At 39.4% G+C, this 15,473-nt stretch overlaps 1 protein-coding gene across 3 annotated transcripts in view; it reads right to left on the reverse strand.

Annotated features, from left to right (window-relative positions):
- Window positions 1-15,473, reverse strand: part of phf14 (PHD finger protein 14) — an 83,065-nt gene that overhangs the window by 17,703 nt on the left and 49,889 nt on the right. For 2 of the 3 annotated variants that reach the window (XM_044139112.1, XM_044139111.1), the window contains exons 15-17: window positions 15,191-15,253; window positions 14,516-14,637; window positions 1,595-1,712 (exon numbers count right to left, since the gene is read on the reverse strand). In XM_044139112.1, coding sequence (XP_043995047.1) covers window positions 1,595-1,712; window positions 14,516-14,637; window positions 15,191-15,253 — 303 coding nt within the window. Of the gene's footprint in view, window positions 1-1,594; window positions 1,713-11,954; window positions 13,575-14,515; window positions 14,638-15,190; window positions 15,254-15,473 lie in introns of those variants that run through there. The other variant, XM_044139113.1, reaches the window with a different exon arrangement.

The following is a 15,473-nucleotide window of genomic DNA, read 5'->3' on the forward strand; positions in this document are numbered from 1 at the left end:
AATATTAAAAGTCATATGAAAAGTCCATTTTGAAAAGAAATTTGAATTTAATGGATTGTTATCCAGGGACCACTTAACATTTACAGAGAGCTATAACCTTTCAATTTTGCTCATAATTGAATGTTTCATTTTTGTGACTCAGCATTTAAAACATACTTCTTGTAATTTACTTCCTCTGCTCCAGCATCAATCAGCCACAAAGAGCAGCCTTCTGACGACAAATACGAGAAGAAAACAATTTTCATTTTGACAGAGAGGCTTCAACTAGTTATTATATACTGCTATTTAAAACAGAAACAACCAAAAAGGAGACAGAGTATCCTCATGACAGGATTACCAGCAGCCTTCACAGTTGCATGTAATCAAAGTTATTTCATGGAGCCAATCAGATAACTCTTCTCACATGTACAACTATTTGCACTGAATGTATTTGCTGTCCTTTGAAACACCAAAAAGATACAAAGAGCGCCAGCAAGAAGAACCAATGAAGCCCAAAGCATTAACCTCCACCACCATGCCTGCTGTTTGTATGTCAGCAATAATGCATGCTGTCCTCAGTACTATTGTCAAACTGGATATATTCTGTTTAAAGGACATTATTTCAGAAGTGATGAGGTTCATACAAAGACAAACCAAGTATTTGTTTTATAGAGAAGAGGCTTTCTTCCTGCATAACAGGATGAATCCTCAATAAACGACACTGAACATAAGTGAAAAGCTTTCATTTTTCAATATCTTTTGAAGGATTCTGTCAGAAACATACTAATGGGGTCAGTAGAGTCTGAGATGGAGTTCTTCAGTTTTATGAAACCTGGGAGTGAAAGTTGCTGAAACTGCTGAGAAGATCGGCTTCTGTTATCACATAGGAACAACTAAGTAATGTATTTGGAAATAGTCTCCAAGACTAAGGAAATTGTTTCTGCTGTTTTTTTATTTTTTATTTGAGGATAACTTAAAATTATTTAACAAACCTTGTACTGTGTCTTGATCTGTAAATTGTAGAAGTAAAACTGTATTTTCTTTTGTTTCCAAAGACTGTACATCTTTTTTTTTTACCACAAGATACTGATATAATGTAGTTACACTTTCAGTAGCCTGCACTTCAATGTTCCCAACTGCACCTCTGGAAATGCCTGCTTCTTTTCAAGAAAGAAGAAAATCAAATACCTCACCCTCTATATTATGCATAAATATGGAAAACATAGTTAAACTTGGTTGAAATGAAATCCATTCTCTGCCAGACAGTCCCACTACATTTGCCTAATATACATCAAGAAGACAGAAAAAATATTGCACACTCAAACAATCTATGTGAAAGTCTGAATTATGGCTCACAATAACAGCAATGACAACATGTGTGCATATCCAATGTTAAACGTGTAAAGGTATTACTAAGATTTCCTTATTTGTGAACAGTTTAACCCAAATTCAAAATCCTTGGCTTAACTCTTGCAGATTACTTGACACAAAAACAAAAACTGGGATTAAAAACACTTATTTGTTTGTGTTGTTATGACTCATTAAAAGTTCCTTAATGCAGTAGACAGTTAGCACACCCACAACATTTCTGCACAAGCAGACCACTTCCACTCACCTTGGATGATGATGTGTCACACTCCTGGCAGATCCAGCCATATCCAGTCTGCTTGGGGGATTTCTTTAGCGGGGGGTCCAGACACCCGAAGTGATAACAGAGCTGGCACTCATCACACCTGAGGCACAGGACAGGAAGGGCCCGTGTTATGTGTCACATAAATAATGCTGCTGCCCTCCTTCAATCAAACCAGCGGTTCTGGAGAGATGATGGATGATAACAAGGCAGCAAGCTGTCACCCATTTAGACTTTGCTAATGTATTTCTACCCCTCTTTAATCACTGTACTCTCTTGACTTTACACAGCCATGCACTGTTCAGTGGTTTTTCTAAGTGCCCTGATAAATACAGGTCTTGTTAGTGTCAGAGAAATGCTTGTTACATCTCCCAAGGCTGGACTGTTTCTTCAAGCTCATGAGAAGCACCGCAACTCCAACAACACAACACAAAAAACCTGCTACACATAAAAAAACAACAAATATGGCACAAAAACTTTCACCCATATATTTCTATGAATGTTAAAAGGGAGGTTAAGAACTATGGACCTTTGTGGTGGTAACTTATTATGTAAAGCACTATGAACTGCCTTGTTGCTGAAATGTGCTATAAAAATAAACTTCATTGATTGATAACTTCCTTCATTTGCTCTGATCCATCATTAGTCAGCCATTATAATAATTCAGATGTGTTATGCTTTTACTAACCTATTTCTGGAGAAAAAGAGGAGGGGAGAAAAAAGAATAAATCCAAAATTTATGGTTTTGGAAGGACTTCTTCCTTTCAGTTGTCCTTTCCTCTTAGTCAGCACTGCAAGTGCAGTTTCTTTGACAAAACCTCTGCTTGTAAAACACAGCTGGTATGAATGGTTTTCTGATGACGGAAGGAACTACTTCAGATGGCTTAAAAAAGGATCAAATTGATTTTCTGTAAACTGATGATTGGTAGAGTTTTGTGAAATAAACTCCAATTCTATTCTCATTCAGTGTTTGGATGAAAAACTGTAAATTTGTGAAGAAAAATGAAGTAATAGGTAAATTATATTTACTAAATCACAAAAATGTTGTTTTGTTTTTATTTAAAGGGAAATATTGTTGCATTTTATAATGCTGAGACCTGTAAATATAAAATTAAACATAAAACATTAGCAAATAAAAACAACGTTTAAAGCCCTCTTTGATAACAAAAAGGTATTTGATGAAATAGAAAGTAAATACCATATACAGATCAATCAATCAATCAAATTTTATTTGCATAGCACATTTCAGCAGCAAGGCATTTCAAAGTGCTTTACATCAAATGAAACATAAAAACACAATGCAACATAGAATAAACAATCAAAACAGAACACCAAGTCAGATTCTGTCAATAAATTTGCAATTGATTACGTTTCAAATACAACTCTAAACAAGTGGGTTTTTAGTTGAGATTTAAAGGAAGTCAGTGTTTCAGCTGTTTTACAGTTTTCTTGAAAGTTTGTTCCAGATTTGTGTTTCCAGATGATGATGTGTCATCTGGATCCATTTTATATGATAGATTATTCATGTATAAAGGATACAGACTTTTGTTCTTGATAAATCAAGATTCCTTTTTAACAAGAATATGTCAAACAGATGTACAGGTACTTACTGAAGACGAAGAAATGGACAAAGTGAAAACTTTTGACACAAACATCATCACCCAGGGAACAGGTAGAAAAACACTCTCCTTTGCAGTTTTTTTTTTCTTTTTGTTTTTGTTTCCCAAAGCAAAACATTTGCTAATGTCTTCAGATTGTGTTAAGTCAGTATGCATTGTCTCTAAATGTTCCTCCATACAGGTTAGTCGTGATCATTAGCTTTGGTTGCAACTGTTATTTTCTCTACACTTTCTGATATTTATGTTTAAGCAAATGAATGAAGAAGCTTAACTGCAGCTGCAGTCTGGTTCTATCAGTATGTTAACTTTTCTTCCATCTATCATATGTGAGAAAAGTGAGTGTCCTGACTGCAGACAGCGAGACTGACAGTGTGACAGAAAAGAGATTTGAACAACTGCAATGTTTCTGAATGAAGTTTGAAGTTCTGGGTCACAGAACTGACAGCAGCAGAAGGTCCAGTTCCCTGCTGGTGATCTGTTACTGGGAATGCTGGTACAAACGCTCACTTATCAAACACAAATAACCACATTCCACATACTGCAGCCTTCACATCTTCTGCACCAAGGCCAGGATCTTTCATGGTTTTTATGTAGTTTTTTTTTATATCTCTTCATTTCTGTCATGAGAATGAATATACAGAAATTATTGTGAGCCTAAAACAATCAGAAAAAGATTAAATATTATGATTTATGCCTATTAAAGATGAAATGGTAATTTGTAATTTCAGACATTTACCTTCAATCTAACTCTACATGGGGCTAAAAAAACTGCCCAGACTCAATTCCCTTTTCCTCGTGTTTTGTCCAGTTTTTCTTTTTGCCCTTACGCTGCCCTTCTGTCTGCTATAATGAAGATGAATGGAGTTTGTGGTTGACCTCCCTGGCTGTTCCTGTTATCAGATTTTCATTGAAGATTGTGAACCTCCTACATTGATTAGAACATAATTGGCTCTAATTGTAAAGTGAGTGTTCACTAGTCTGATGGAGGTTATTGAGAGATGGTCAGCATCATAAATGAGAAGAAGAAAATGTCTGTTCTCTTTGGGACTCCGCTGAATCTTGTCAAAGACTCCAAGCCTTTGAAAAGTGGTTTATGTGTGCTAAATAAACTGTTCAGTAATTTACAATTGGTAATTATTTCACTGGTCCACCAAACAATGCATTTAATGGACTTTTTCTTTTTTCAAACCAATTGCAGCCAAAAAATAAAGCCGGGTAGTTTGCTTCAAGCTGACTCTTAGTCTACATGACAAATAGAAATTAAATGTTGCTACAACTCATGTTGTCTGTCTGTAATTTTAGATATTTTGTTTATTTTTAGAAGCAGCACATTTTGTTAGCTTAAGAACACTTTTGAGTTCCTCCTTAAAGAGTTTACAAAATGAGGTTAAAATGCGCAGACTGACTCTGATTACAGGGTTCTCACAGTACAACCCCACTACCAGTGGCTGAGGACAAACTGAGGACAAGCTGAGGAAAGACAGACTACATTGAACTAAACAGTAGTAAGGGAAACATGGGGATTTGCAATATTCCTCTTGAGAACCATTTTTTGGACATGCAGTGCGATTTTATTCCAAATAAATTTACAAATATATCTGTAAAGTTCTTCAAAATGTTATTTGTGGATAAAAGTGGGGATTGTTTGAAATAGATAAAAGCCTTATGGCAAAAACATTTATGTAGTGTAAAATCAAATCTGTGTTGTGTGGGCAGCATGACAAAGAAACCTGACATCTCCTGTTTATTATTTAAAGCCAGACGAGTGTCTGGTAATCTGTGCACTTTGGAGTGTTGCCCTCTGGCAACAGACTGGTGATACCTGTGAAATAGATGGGATAATACAGTGTGGTATTTACACACTAAGCATGGCCGATTTAGTAAAACCAGAGTAAAAATTTAATTGGCATGGATAATTGGCATCTTATGAGTAGTAAGGGCATAACCTAACAGCTGCTGCACATTACTACACATACACCACGGCAGGTGCTTTTCTCTCTCGCTCTCTGTCTGACACAACACACACTGTTAGATGATGTGTGTGATGGGCTGAGCAGGCATATCTAGCCAAGAACCGATGGGGATTTAAAGTGCCCTCTAGCCACCTAGAGAATAGAAGACAAATCACCAAAGTGCGTGTGCTCTGCTAATGAGCATAATCCTATTGTTGCTCACAAACTGCCAATTGATTTTACATGAATCTCCAACTAAGGCAAAAAGGAAAGACCAAAGTCTTCTGTTTCACAGCTGGAGACCATTGAATAACTTCCAAATTCACAGGAGTGCTCTTTCCATTTAGCCAGACTGTAGTGACAGCATAAATCCTTTCCTAATGACTTTAGCAAAGAATCTGATGCATATGAGAAGATCTAAAGTATGTCCTGATGGTGCAGACATGACATTTCAGGGTGTAAGGCGCTGAAAGGTGAACTCATTCCAAATACTTTCATTTTATACCCAGATATATCCTCCCAACAGTGACAACCAAGAAGCAAGTGAGCCTACTTCTGTATGCATTTAAAGAAGTACAGGGGTGTATTTGCTAGTCAGGATGTGGGGGCTTGGATGGACGAATGGACAGATGGATGGACAGACAGAAGGAAGGAGGGAAGGAAACTAACATGTCACCAGCCAGATCAGGCATCGTCAACTAAACATAAACTTTGTTTTGAAAAAGAATTTCAGTTTTAACCTTTGTTTGGAGTTACTGTTTATCAGAGAACAGATGGGCAATTACTGGATTGATTGTTTAATATTACTGATCATATCAATGAGTTCAAATTGATTATGTTTGCAAACCCCCAAAAACAGTGGTCCACAGGAACAGGTTGGTTTGAAGAACTTCTTCCTCTTAACAAATGAAATCATCTGAAAACCTTTTTTCAATATTTACTCAGGTGATCTTTATCCAATGTTAAAAATTGGTTTATGATCTGAAATATAAAAGTTTGATAGAAAAGTCAAAACAGAACAAACATTTCACACAACTAGTGGTCTTAAAATGTTAATTACTATAAAGTCACCTCCACAGATTTACTTGTTTGTTTGGATTAGATTGTGACATGTTTATAAGCAGAGAATGCAAAAAACCCTCCATAGCTTCCGATCAGTTCAGTCCTCCATTGGCAGATCTCCGTTGTGTTTCCAGAGTTGATCTGAGTCAGCGGCCACCTCCAGCCTTTATCTGCTCCCAACAATGCCCTTACGTGCTCAGGCACAGCAAGGTCCTTGATGTTATCAAAGCAATTTGGCCGTGCTTTAATCATTGGAAACATTGAGCAGCTCCCCCTCCTACCCTGTACTTTGGAGGCAGACAAAATCCAATCACTCATAAGAGGTTATTGATTGATGTAATCGTATTGGAGGTGAGGGTGTGGAGGGGACGTGACAGATTGCTTTTGTCTGCTACATGTGTCACTCTCAGTTAGCAATTCTTGTCCTCTTTCATCTGCTGTTTAATCTATGACTGAGGTTTTCACATCTTCCTTGCACCTGTGGTGGCACCAGTGGACTGGTCCTCCCTGAGCGGCGCTGATGGCCAACAGATCTGCGTTGAGCTGTTTGATCTGATCCAGCTCTTCCAGCTGTCACATTGCTGTTCATGTGTCATAATGAGAAAGGGCCGTCGCCCGAGGCGCCGCAAAGAGCCTCGATTTACACAGATCTCCTGCAGGAGTTTCACTGATGTGTCATTTGAGTTAAAGGAGATCACAGCAACCACGATATTGATGACACAATAAGAACACCAAGCAGCTGGATGAATTGAATATTATGTCTACAAGAGCACTTCTTTTACCCTGAAATGAAAAGCATGTTTCCATCTGTGACATCGCTGAGCCAGGATACAAGAGTGTCTCAATAATTTGAAGAATTTCTGAATTCACACAAACAGGACAGACATTTACTATTGAAAGTCCTCTATAAAGGGCCAAGTTTTATATGTTTTCTAGACACATAGTGCCAATCAAGTAACTATGTGACCTTCAATTGTTATAAAATTGCTGTATATGTCAAATATGACTTTGTAATTTGACACCTTGAGACTGAGCCTCTATCTATTTAAAACCCCCTGCTCTTTCTGAAATTCTGCTTTCAGGAAGTTATCAGAGCATCGGTCCTCCATGAACCCTTTAGCAACGTTTCTACCAGCGTTTCACTGAGATGTAGCTCCGATAATAAACTCAGCAGAAGTTTATGTTAATTCCTGCTGGCTAGTCTGAAGGAGCTGAATGGAGGGAAGGGCTGCTCCGTGAAGTGGAAGATTTTGGAAACTGCAGCCACAAGAAGGAGCTGTACCTCAAAGGTGACACTCTGTCCCCCAAGGCGTTTTCCAAATATAAATAAAACAAGATAGTTTCATACACTACAGGAAGATACAACCTTTACTCAATATCTGATTAAAAGAGACTAAATTTTCCTTGTTTTAGGATTAGCAAAATTATTTCTATTAGATAAATGTTACCCCATGTTGCCGGACGATGAGGCAGATCTGGACAAACAGCAGTTTCAGCAACTTTGAATGGGCTTATTGCTGAAAATGTGCTATATGAATAAAATTACCTTAATTTACCTTCATGCTTCACTGTAAAGAACAGGATAAAACAGAAAGAATAGAAGAGACTGTAGTGGCTGTACTGGTGTGTAGCTTGTAATGCTGATTAAATTTAATGGGTTATCTTTCTGCACTTTGTAGAAAGCAACAGAATTTCCAAGTATAGGAATGATATCTACCTAATTGATTTTAATGAAGTTTTGGACTGAAACTTTATAGACGTCAAAGCTTCTTAAATACAAAAATTGGATCATTATCAGGGACAAAACAAATCCTGACTGGGACATTTACACTTTCTAGTTTCATTTTTGCTCAAACAAAAGTCTAATGAAATGTTGGGAAGAGTTTAGATCTAAGTATAATGTGCCCTGATGGATTCGATTTAAAGCCGGTAAGTAACGGTGTGAATGCAGACCAACTGTTTCGCTCTGGGAAATTTCTCCTCTATTGTTTTACAGAATGAAGGTAAATTATTCTGAAGCACACTGACAGCTGTCCTGATGTGACCCCAACGTAGCGGAGGGCATACGTTGTCTGGGTTTGGAGACAAATGCATTTTATGACAGACAGACGTAGAACTGCTTCGTTTATAACGGTTATAGAGAGATGAGATAATTCATTTTAAACGCTAAAGGTTTCACTTGCCTGGCAATACTCTTCTGGATGACAAAACCCATATTTGTCATGAAGTTATAGATCAGTGTTTTACCAGAATGCTGTGGTGTTGATCTGCCCCTAAGGTGTTGGAGCTGATTGTACCCAGTGTGAAGTGGAGCTGGCAGATCACACATCAAATCAATGTCAACCTAAAACACGCTGTCAGAATTAAAGAGTGTTTGTGTTTTTTTCAGTGGAGCTGTGCAGGACCACCAGTGATTTTACCCCTCTGACCTCAGAGCACATCGCTTTGGCTTTCTGAAACATTCTCAAATAATTTTGCGATTTAGATAGTCGCATATAAAAAAGTGACAATGGAGATTAGGAACTGAATTTACTCAGGACTTTGTGATAACCTGAGCAGACCTGCTGACTCAGCATGTGAATACTTGCACACGAAGTGCACCATCCAGGAACAGATCTGGATGGATCTACCTAATTGATTCTAATGAAGCTTTGGACTGAAACTTTATAGAAGTCAAAGCTTCTTAAATACAAAAAATGGATAATTATCAGGGACAAAACAAATCCTGACATGTGAATATGGACATTCAAATATCCACAGTTTTCCTGGGAGTTTGTGGAACTGCTCATTCTTTGGTAAAACTCTGCTGTCTGAGACCAAGAGGCTAAAACAAGACAGTGAATTTATCACAAGTGGGCAATGCAATTACCCTGGGAGTGACCACGTGTCACAAATCAATATGACACAAAGCACTAAGCCATTGACTCTCATCCATGACAAAGTGCACCTCAGAAAGGAGTGGATTATTGGACTTTTGGAGCCTCCTACTTTTTGATCTACTGTTAGGTCAGTGCAACATTAGAAAAGAGCCATTGTTTTACAAGATGGGGAAAGTAATGAATGGACTGCTGAAGTCGCACCTATGGATAAAGCCAAGTCAGAGCAGCTACTTTTATTAGCCCATCTAGACACAACTCATTCACGGCTATAGAGAAGATGAAAGGAGCACAAGGAAGGGTCTTTCAACAGCTCTCACCTGGAGCCCGCAATGAAACCAGAGCTTCTTAAATGTTCCAGCAGGGGGCCCCAGTAATCTGGGTACCAATTTAACAACATATTTGTGCCCCCTGCAGTGCAGGCCAAATTGGAGCCTAGTGACACCTAAAAGACACTAAATTTTCTTTCAGAGATTTAGGTAAAAAGACAGCAATAATCTACACGACACCCATAAAGGTCCCAGATTTATATCCAGTGTAATAGGTGAAATACTGGGAGTGGGGGTTGGATAAAAAATACAAACCAGTAAAGTGTTTGGGGAATGAAAAGTGTAAACCTCAGGGAACGCTCAGGCAAACCCACACAGTGGGTGAATCAGTGGCATAAAGAGACAGGGGAGGAAGCAGAGGAGTGATAGATTTTAGCTGCTTGGCCACTCTTCCCACACAGCTCCAGTCCAAGCTCTTGAGTTTTCTGTTTTAATAGAGGGGGAAAGGAGGAAGTCAGCAAAAACAAAATGCCGCCATTAAATCATCTCCCCGGATCTGGTGTCAGAGCAGTAATAGGAAATGCACTCATCATCGGAAAGGTTACTGCTTTCCAGAACCTCCTTGCTAGCTTTCCTCTCCTGCCATCCCCCATCCTCTGCACTCCACCAATCCCTAAGCTCTGCTTTCAGCCCTTAACCAAAACCCAGATGCTTGGTCAACACTCTGGGATGTATGAGCTCACGAAGGGTTTGCTTTTCTCTCATAGATGGCACATTTCTGGATCTCATCTCTGAGATATCTTCAGAAAATGCAACAAAAAAATAAGCAGACCAGAACATTTTGCTAATAGTCATAAGAACAATGATGCTCCCTTCTGTATAAACCAGGGGTCTCAAACTCCAGTCCTCCAGTCGCTGTCCTGCAGTTTTTAGATGTGCCACAGGTACAAAACACTGGAATGAAATGGCTTAATTACCTCCTCCTTGTGTAGATCAGTTCTCCAGAGCCCTAATGACCTAATTATTCTATTCAGGTGTGGTGCAACAGAGGCACATCTAAAAGTTGCAGGACACCGGCCCTCCAGGGCTGGAGTTTGAGACTCCTGGTCTGAACAATACGGAAAAATCATTAAAAAGTGAAAGGTAAATAATCATCTACATAAATCATCCACTGAAGCTGTTGAAACATGTCTGTGGTTGATGACACAAGCCGAACAATCCTGTCTTTCAGTGTATTTGTTAGGACCAAGGCTGTTTCCACACCTGATGGTCCAGTAGGCTCGGTTTGATTGCCTACTGACTACAAAATTACAACATTTGTTCCATTTTTAGCTGCTGTGGTTTACTTTCACACTACAGTGACAAACAAATAAAAAGCCTGTTCCCCTCCTGGCCTGTGGTGGAGCTGCACCAAGAGCTACTGAAAGAAATAACATCTGAAGAAGACTGAGCATAACTACCTTCTTAACAAAATGTAAACAAAAATTAAACAATGTGAGAGTTTAGCGATTGTAGGTTTTCTCTTTTTTATCCTTGGCAAAAACTCACAAGCCATTGTTTGTTTTGCTTGTATTTACCCAGAATGCCCTGCGCTGTATTCCGCTTCCTGCTTCTGGAGCAGTCTCCGGTTTGCTTGCCGTTCACATATGCATTGATATCAAAGGAATGAAAATCATTGTAAAATTTCCAGAATCTGTAAAATAAATATGAATAGAAATTAGACTTGACGTTTGGCACCAAACCCAAACAACTACTTCCTGGAAGGATTAACGGTTACGGTAAATGTCTCAGGCATATTGTTCTGGATGTTTCAGTGTTATCTGATAGAAATAGTTCCCGGTTCTCTGAACTCCGGTTATTGTGAACTGGGGAACAGTGGAGGTTTCTTCATGTTCATGAGGGGATAGGTGGGGGGCTCTCTGCTGTCACCCTGTTGTTGCTCAGGAAGTGGGGATTGTTTTTCTCCACACAGAGTAGTTTGTCTTTTTAGCTAATTCTATTTGCTGTTGTTTCCACACTGTAAAATGTCCCATGTCCATCACATAACAACATTGGGTCCCTCATCCCCTCACTTTTATACTGTCTGGACACAATAAAGGTGTGCAGAGCAGCTGACAACCAGCAGGACTGTACCCTTTAACTATTGTTCATTATTTTTTATTTATGGTGCTGTGTTATTTAATAGTGCTGTGCAGCTCTGGATTGTGTGGTTGCTGCCTTGGGCAGGCCTTGCATGTGAAAGCAACCCCTGAGCTCAATGGGACTTCAGTTAAAAAGGGGATAAGAAATGGCAAAAGCAAATATCCTGCAAATCATCATCACCATATAAGTTACTGCTGCTTATTTTAAACAGAAGTTCACATCCTCCTGCTGATGCATTTGAGATTTTACTCTGCGTAGGTTGAGAAGTAACATTTCATTTGAACAGCTCCCAAGAAAACAAGAGGGCCACTTCCCAGGTGATAAATCACTGCTGACAGGGGGCATTACACGTACAAACGGACCGCCGATGCCGCACCTTTACAACAATTAATTAGCTGTCTGACACTCATTTATCACTGCAGCAATAAGGTGAAAAAAATCAAGAGTTTATTAAAGCGCCACTTAATTTCCAAGCGCTAAAGGCCAGACGCTGAGACACATGACATAGACAGCAGAAGCAACATTCACACTCTTACTTCATGTTACAGTACAGCAGAGATCAAAATGTTCCCTCAAAAGCATCATTGTAAACAAATGTCTGGCAAAGAAAACACAGTCTTAGTGGCTATGTCACAAATCAGATTTCACACAAAATATGATCCATGTTTAAAAAGCTGCACAGGCACAAAACAAAAAGACAGTTCAGACTCTTCAATAAATACTGTACACATCATCACACTACCTAGCATTCAGACTTTTGTAAGAGCACATCACTTAGTAGGAAGTTATGTAATATTTACCTAATCTATGTAAATACATTGTCATGCATCTTAGAGCTGAAACAGAAATGAGCAGCAAATTAATTTTCTGCAGCTGCTTGATTCCTTCAGCTAACTGGGCTGGTCTGACGGCTCCCTAAAGCATGCATATATGGGTCCAGAACGGGGAACAGAGTGACACATGAGGCCAAGATGTGACTGCTGTCATGAGCCTAGTCAGGCCAGCGAGCGGGGACATGGAGACCAACCCGGCCACGTCTCTGAGGACGGGTCTGTTCAGCTGTCACTTCAACATATTGACACACTGAAAGACTTCTTCATGTTCAATCACTCTAAACAGAGTCAGACTAACATTTAAAGGATGCTGCTGCAAACTACAACTAATCTGCTCATACTGTAATAGCATTAGTTCAGTGCTTTTCTAAACTTTTCTTTTCAGACTTTTCTTTTCTTGTGGTCCTCAGCATACTTGAAACTAAATCACAACACAGGAAAACCTAGAAAGCCACGGCTCAAGTGGCTTTCTAAGTCTAATTACTCATGCCGAGTTGCTACGGGTGATTGGCATTGGAATTTAATCAATAACACTGGTTAGAACTGATTAGAAGGTCAGACAGGCAAAAAAAGGTGGGAAAATCTCACGCTGATTTTAAAGACAATCGGTTTTTGGCAGAGGGAGAGAGAAGATGGTTGAGCTGCTGAAAAAATGTTCAGCAGCTGGAGAATACGGTGCTTCCTCACTGTCAACCAAACCCACCAGACTGCAATCCGAAAAATCTCCTCTTGACTGGTTTTAAGGTGAAACAACAATCTAAATCCTCTGTGATCTAGCTATAAATGAATAGCATGAGAGGGTAAATCAATAAATCTAACAATACAATAACAAATATTTTCCTGCCAAATACAATTAATTATATCAATAAAAAAATCCTTTACCAACAGAAACAAGTATTATACTGAAGAAAGTTTAACACACAATAATCCACTAAGATGCTGTCGGTATGTACAAGCCCCAAACTACCAAAAGAATGAAAATAAACTTAAGCATTTAGGGTTCAATGTTTCAGATCCAAAAGTTCAGGTAAAATTGTTGGTTGGACAGCTGCTGGTCCAGTTTGGTTCAGACGTGCTTGGCGAAGCGATGGGAAGGGAAGGTGTGGTTCTTCCTTCTGACTCGAGCCTCAATTTGCCTCTCTGTCTCTAAGCCAACGGCCATCAGTCCCGACATTTTATGGGAGGTGAGGTGGCTGCCCCGGCTCTCACAACCTGTGCAATGCAAAGATAGAAAGAGTCAGGGCAGCACACCTCACACCCCGACCAGAAACCCTCCAAACTAAACGCTGCATCAGGAGCATTCAGTAAAACATCGACAATCTGTGGCTTCTGACTGCAATACCAAATAATCATAGTGGGATCCTTACTGCTGTCTGTCTTTAAACATCACTGTGTAAAATTATGAAACATACATATTAAAGATACAGTTATAAATGGAAAACACGTCCTTGTTGGTCAAATAGCCTGACATCTAACGCTACATTACTTTAATGCACAAATAGATTTCAAGATCAAAGACTTCAAGGTTCTGAGGTTCTATGGCTGCACAGGAAGCCATACTGGAAATGTTTCCTGTCATAAGGTTTCTCTGTTACCATTTAATAAGATACAGAGAGGCAATGAATGATGGTGAAAAAAGAAAAATAATTCCTCCTCACACACCAAACACTTCAGCATCACTACAACTGATAACCTGCTTCAGGAAAAATAAAGGTTCTGCTCAGCCCAGAGTCTGGTGTTATAGTTTAAACCTAAACTGGTCATTACGTGACAATGTGCTATCAAGGCATATGCTGGGTTTCAAAGAACAGCAAAGAAGAATCCTGTTGATTAGATGCCAAACACCTGATACCTCAAGAGAGGAGGGGAATTAATTGTGCTATTCATTACCCCGTAATCAAGTGAGCAAATGTATGTGGCAGGTCAATATAGGGTCCTGTGGAGAGGACAACCTCAGGCCCCACACTCTGCACAGCCCAGCGGCCGGAGTCTAATGAAGACTGAATTTTAATCATCAGGAGGATATGGCTCCTCCAGGAGACACACACACACACAAATATGGACCTCTCAAGGTATGCACACTCACACACATACACTCACCATGTGGAATAGCCCAAGCTGGTTCTCTTATACAGATACACACATTGCCTTACCTCACTAGATTTTCATTGTCGCCTGGTCCTTTGCAAGTCGAACACTCGGTTCTTGTGTCATCAGCTTTGGGTTTTTTCTGCACTGCAGACTGGCGTTGTCTACGTTCCCGTGGCAGTGGTTCCTATGGGAACACGTCTGATTAGAAATGAGAGCTGGATGGGTGGTTGTTTGAGCCTTGGAAGTAAAAATGAAAGCTAAAACTGTGGAGGGAGTACAATGTGCTGAAAAGTATAACTCCATTTCCAAATCATACACAAACATTTCTGGCTCCAAAACCAAATGCTGGACCCCTTCCTCTTTCAGCCACTAAAGTACTTGCACAGAGAGGATCCTCTGGGTCGCCAGCATGGTGTGTGTAATTTGGAAGTTTACTGAACCAGTGTTAGCAATAAGACCTGAGTCCCAGCAACCACTAGCACACCTGCATCATGTGGAAAGTATTTGAGCAGCTTTCTGATGAAGTGAGCGGAGAACCCAAACATTCACCATCTGTTACCTGATCCATAATTTTTACATGAGGAAAGCAGATTTGGAAGATTACATTAATGAGAGATTTGAGTCTGCTACGCAAACTTATGTAGTCTGAACTAATGAAGAAAAAAAGAAAAGAAAACGAATCAGAAAATGTTATATCTACAAAGATTTTCGAATAGCAGCAAGAAGAAGTGACTAACCTCCACTTTCTCTTCTCGTTCCTCAGTGATAGGAACTCTCTTTCTCTTCTGGCCCCTGGTTCTCTGTGAAACACAAACATTTCACTTTAGCACAAGAAAAAATCCTCCAGGCTTCATTCAACTCAGCTCACTGGAATGTTTTAAACGCCAGAATGACAACTTGACTTACTCCCTAAAGCCCTCATACTTAAAATGTCCGAATAAACAGCAGTCAAACCAAAGAGCGAATAGAATAACAATGTCTGTATTTTGGTTTCGTACAGCAATTAGAATATCAGCCCAC

The sequence above is a fragment of the Gambusia affinis genome, linkage group LG14 (assembly GCF_019740435.1).
Source record: "Gambusia affinis linkage group LG14, SWU_Gaff_1.0, whole genome shotgun sequence".
NCBI classification, from domain to species: Eukaryota; Metazoa; Chordata; class Actinopteri; order Cyprinodontiformes; family Poeciliidae; genus Gambusia; species Gambusia affinis.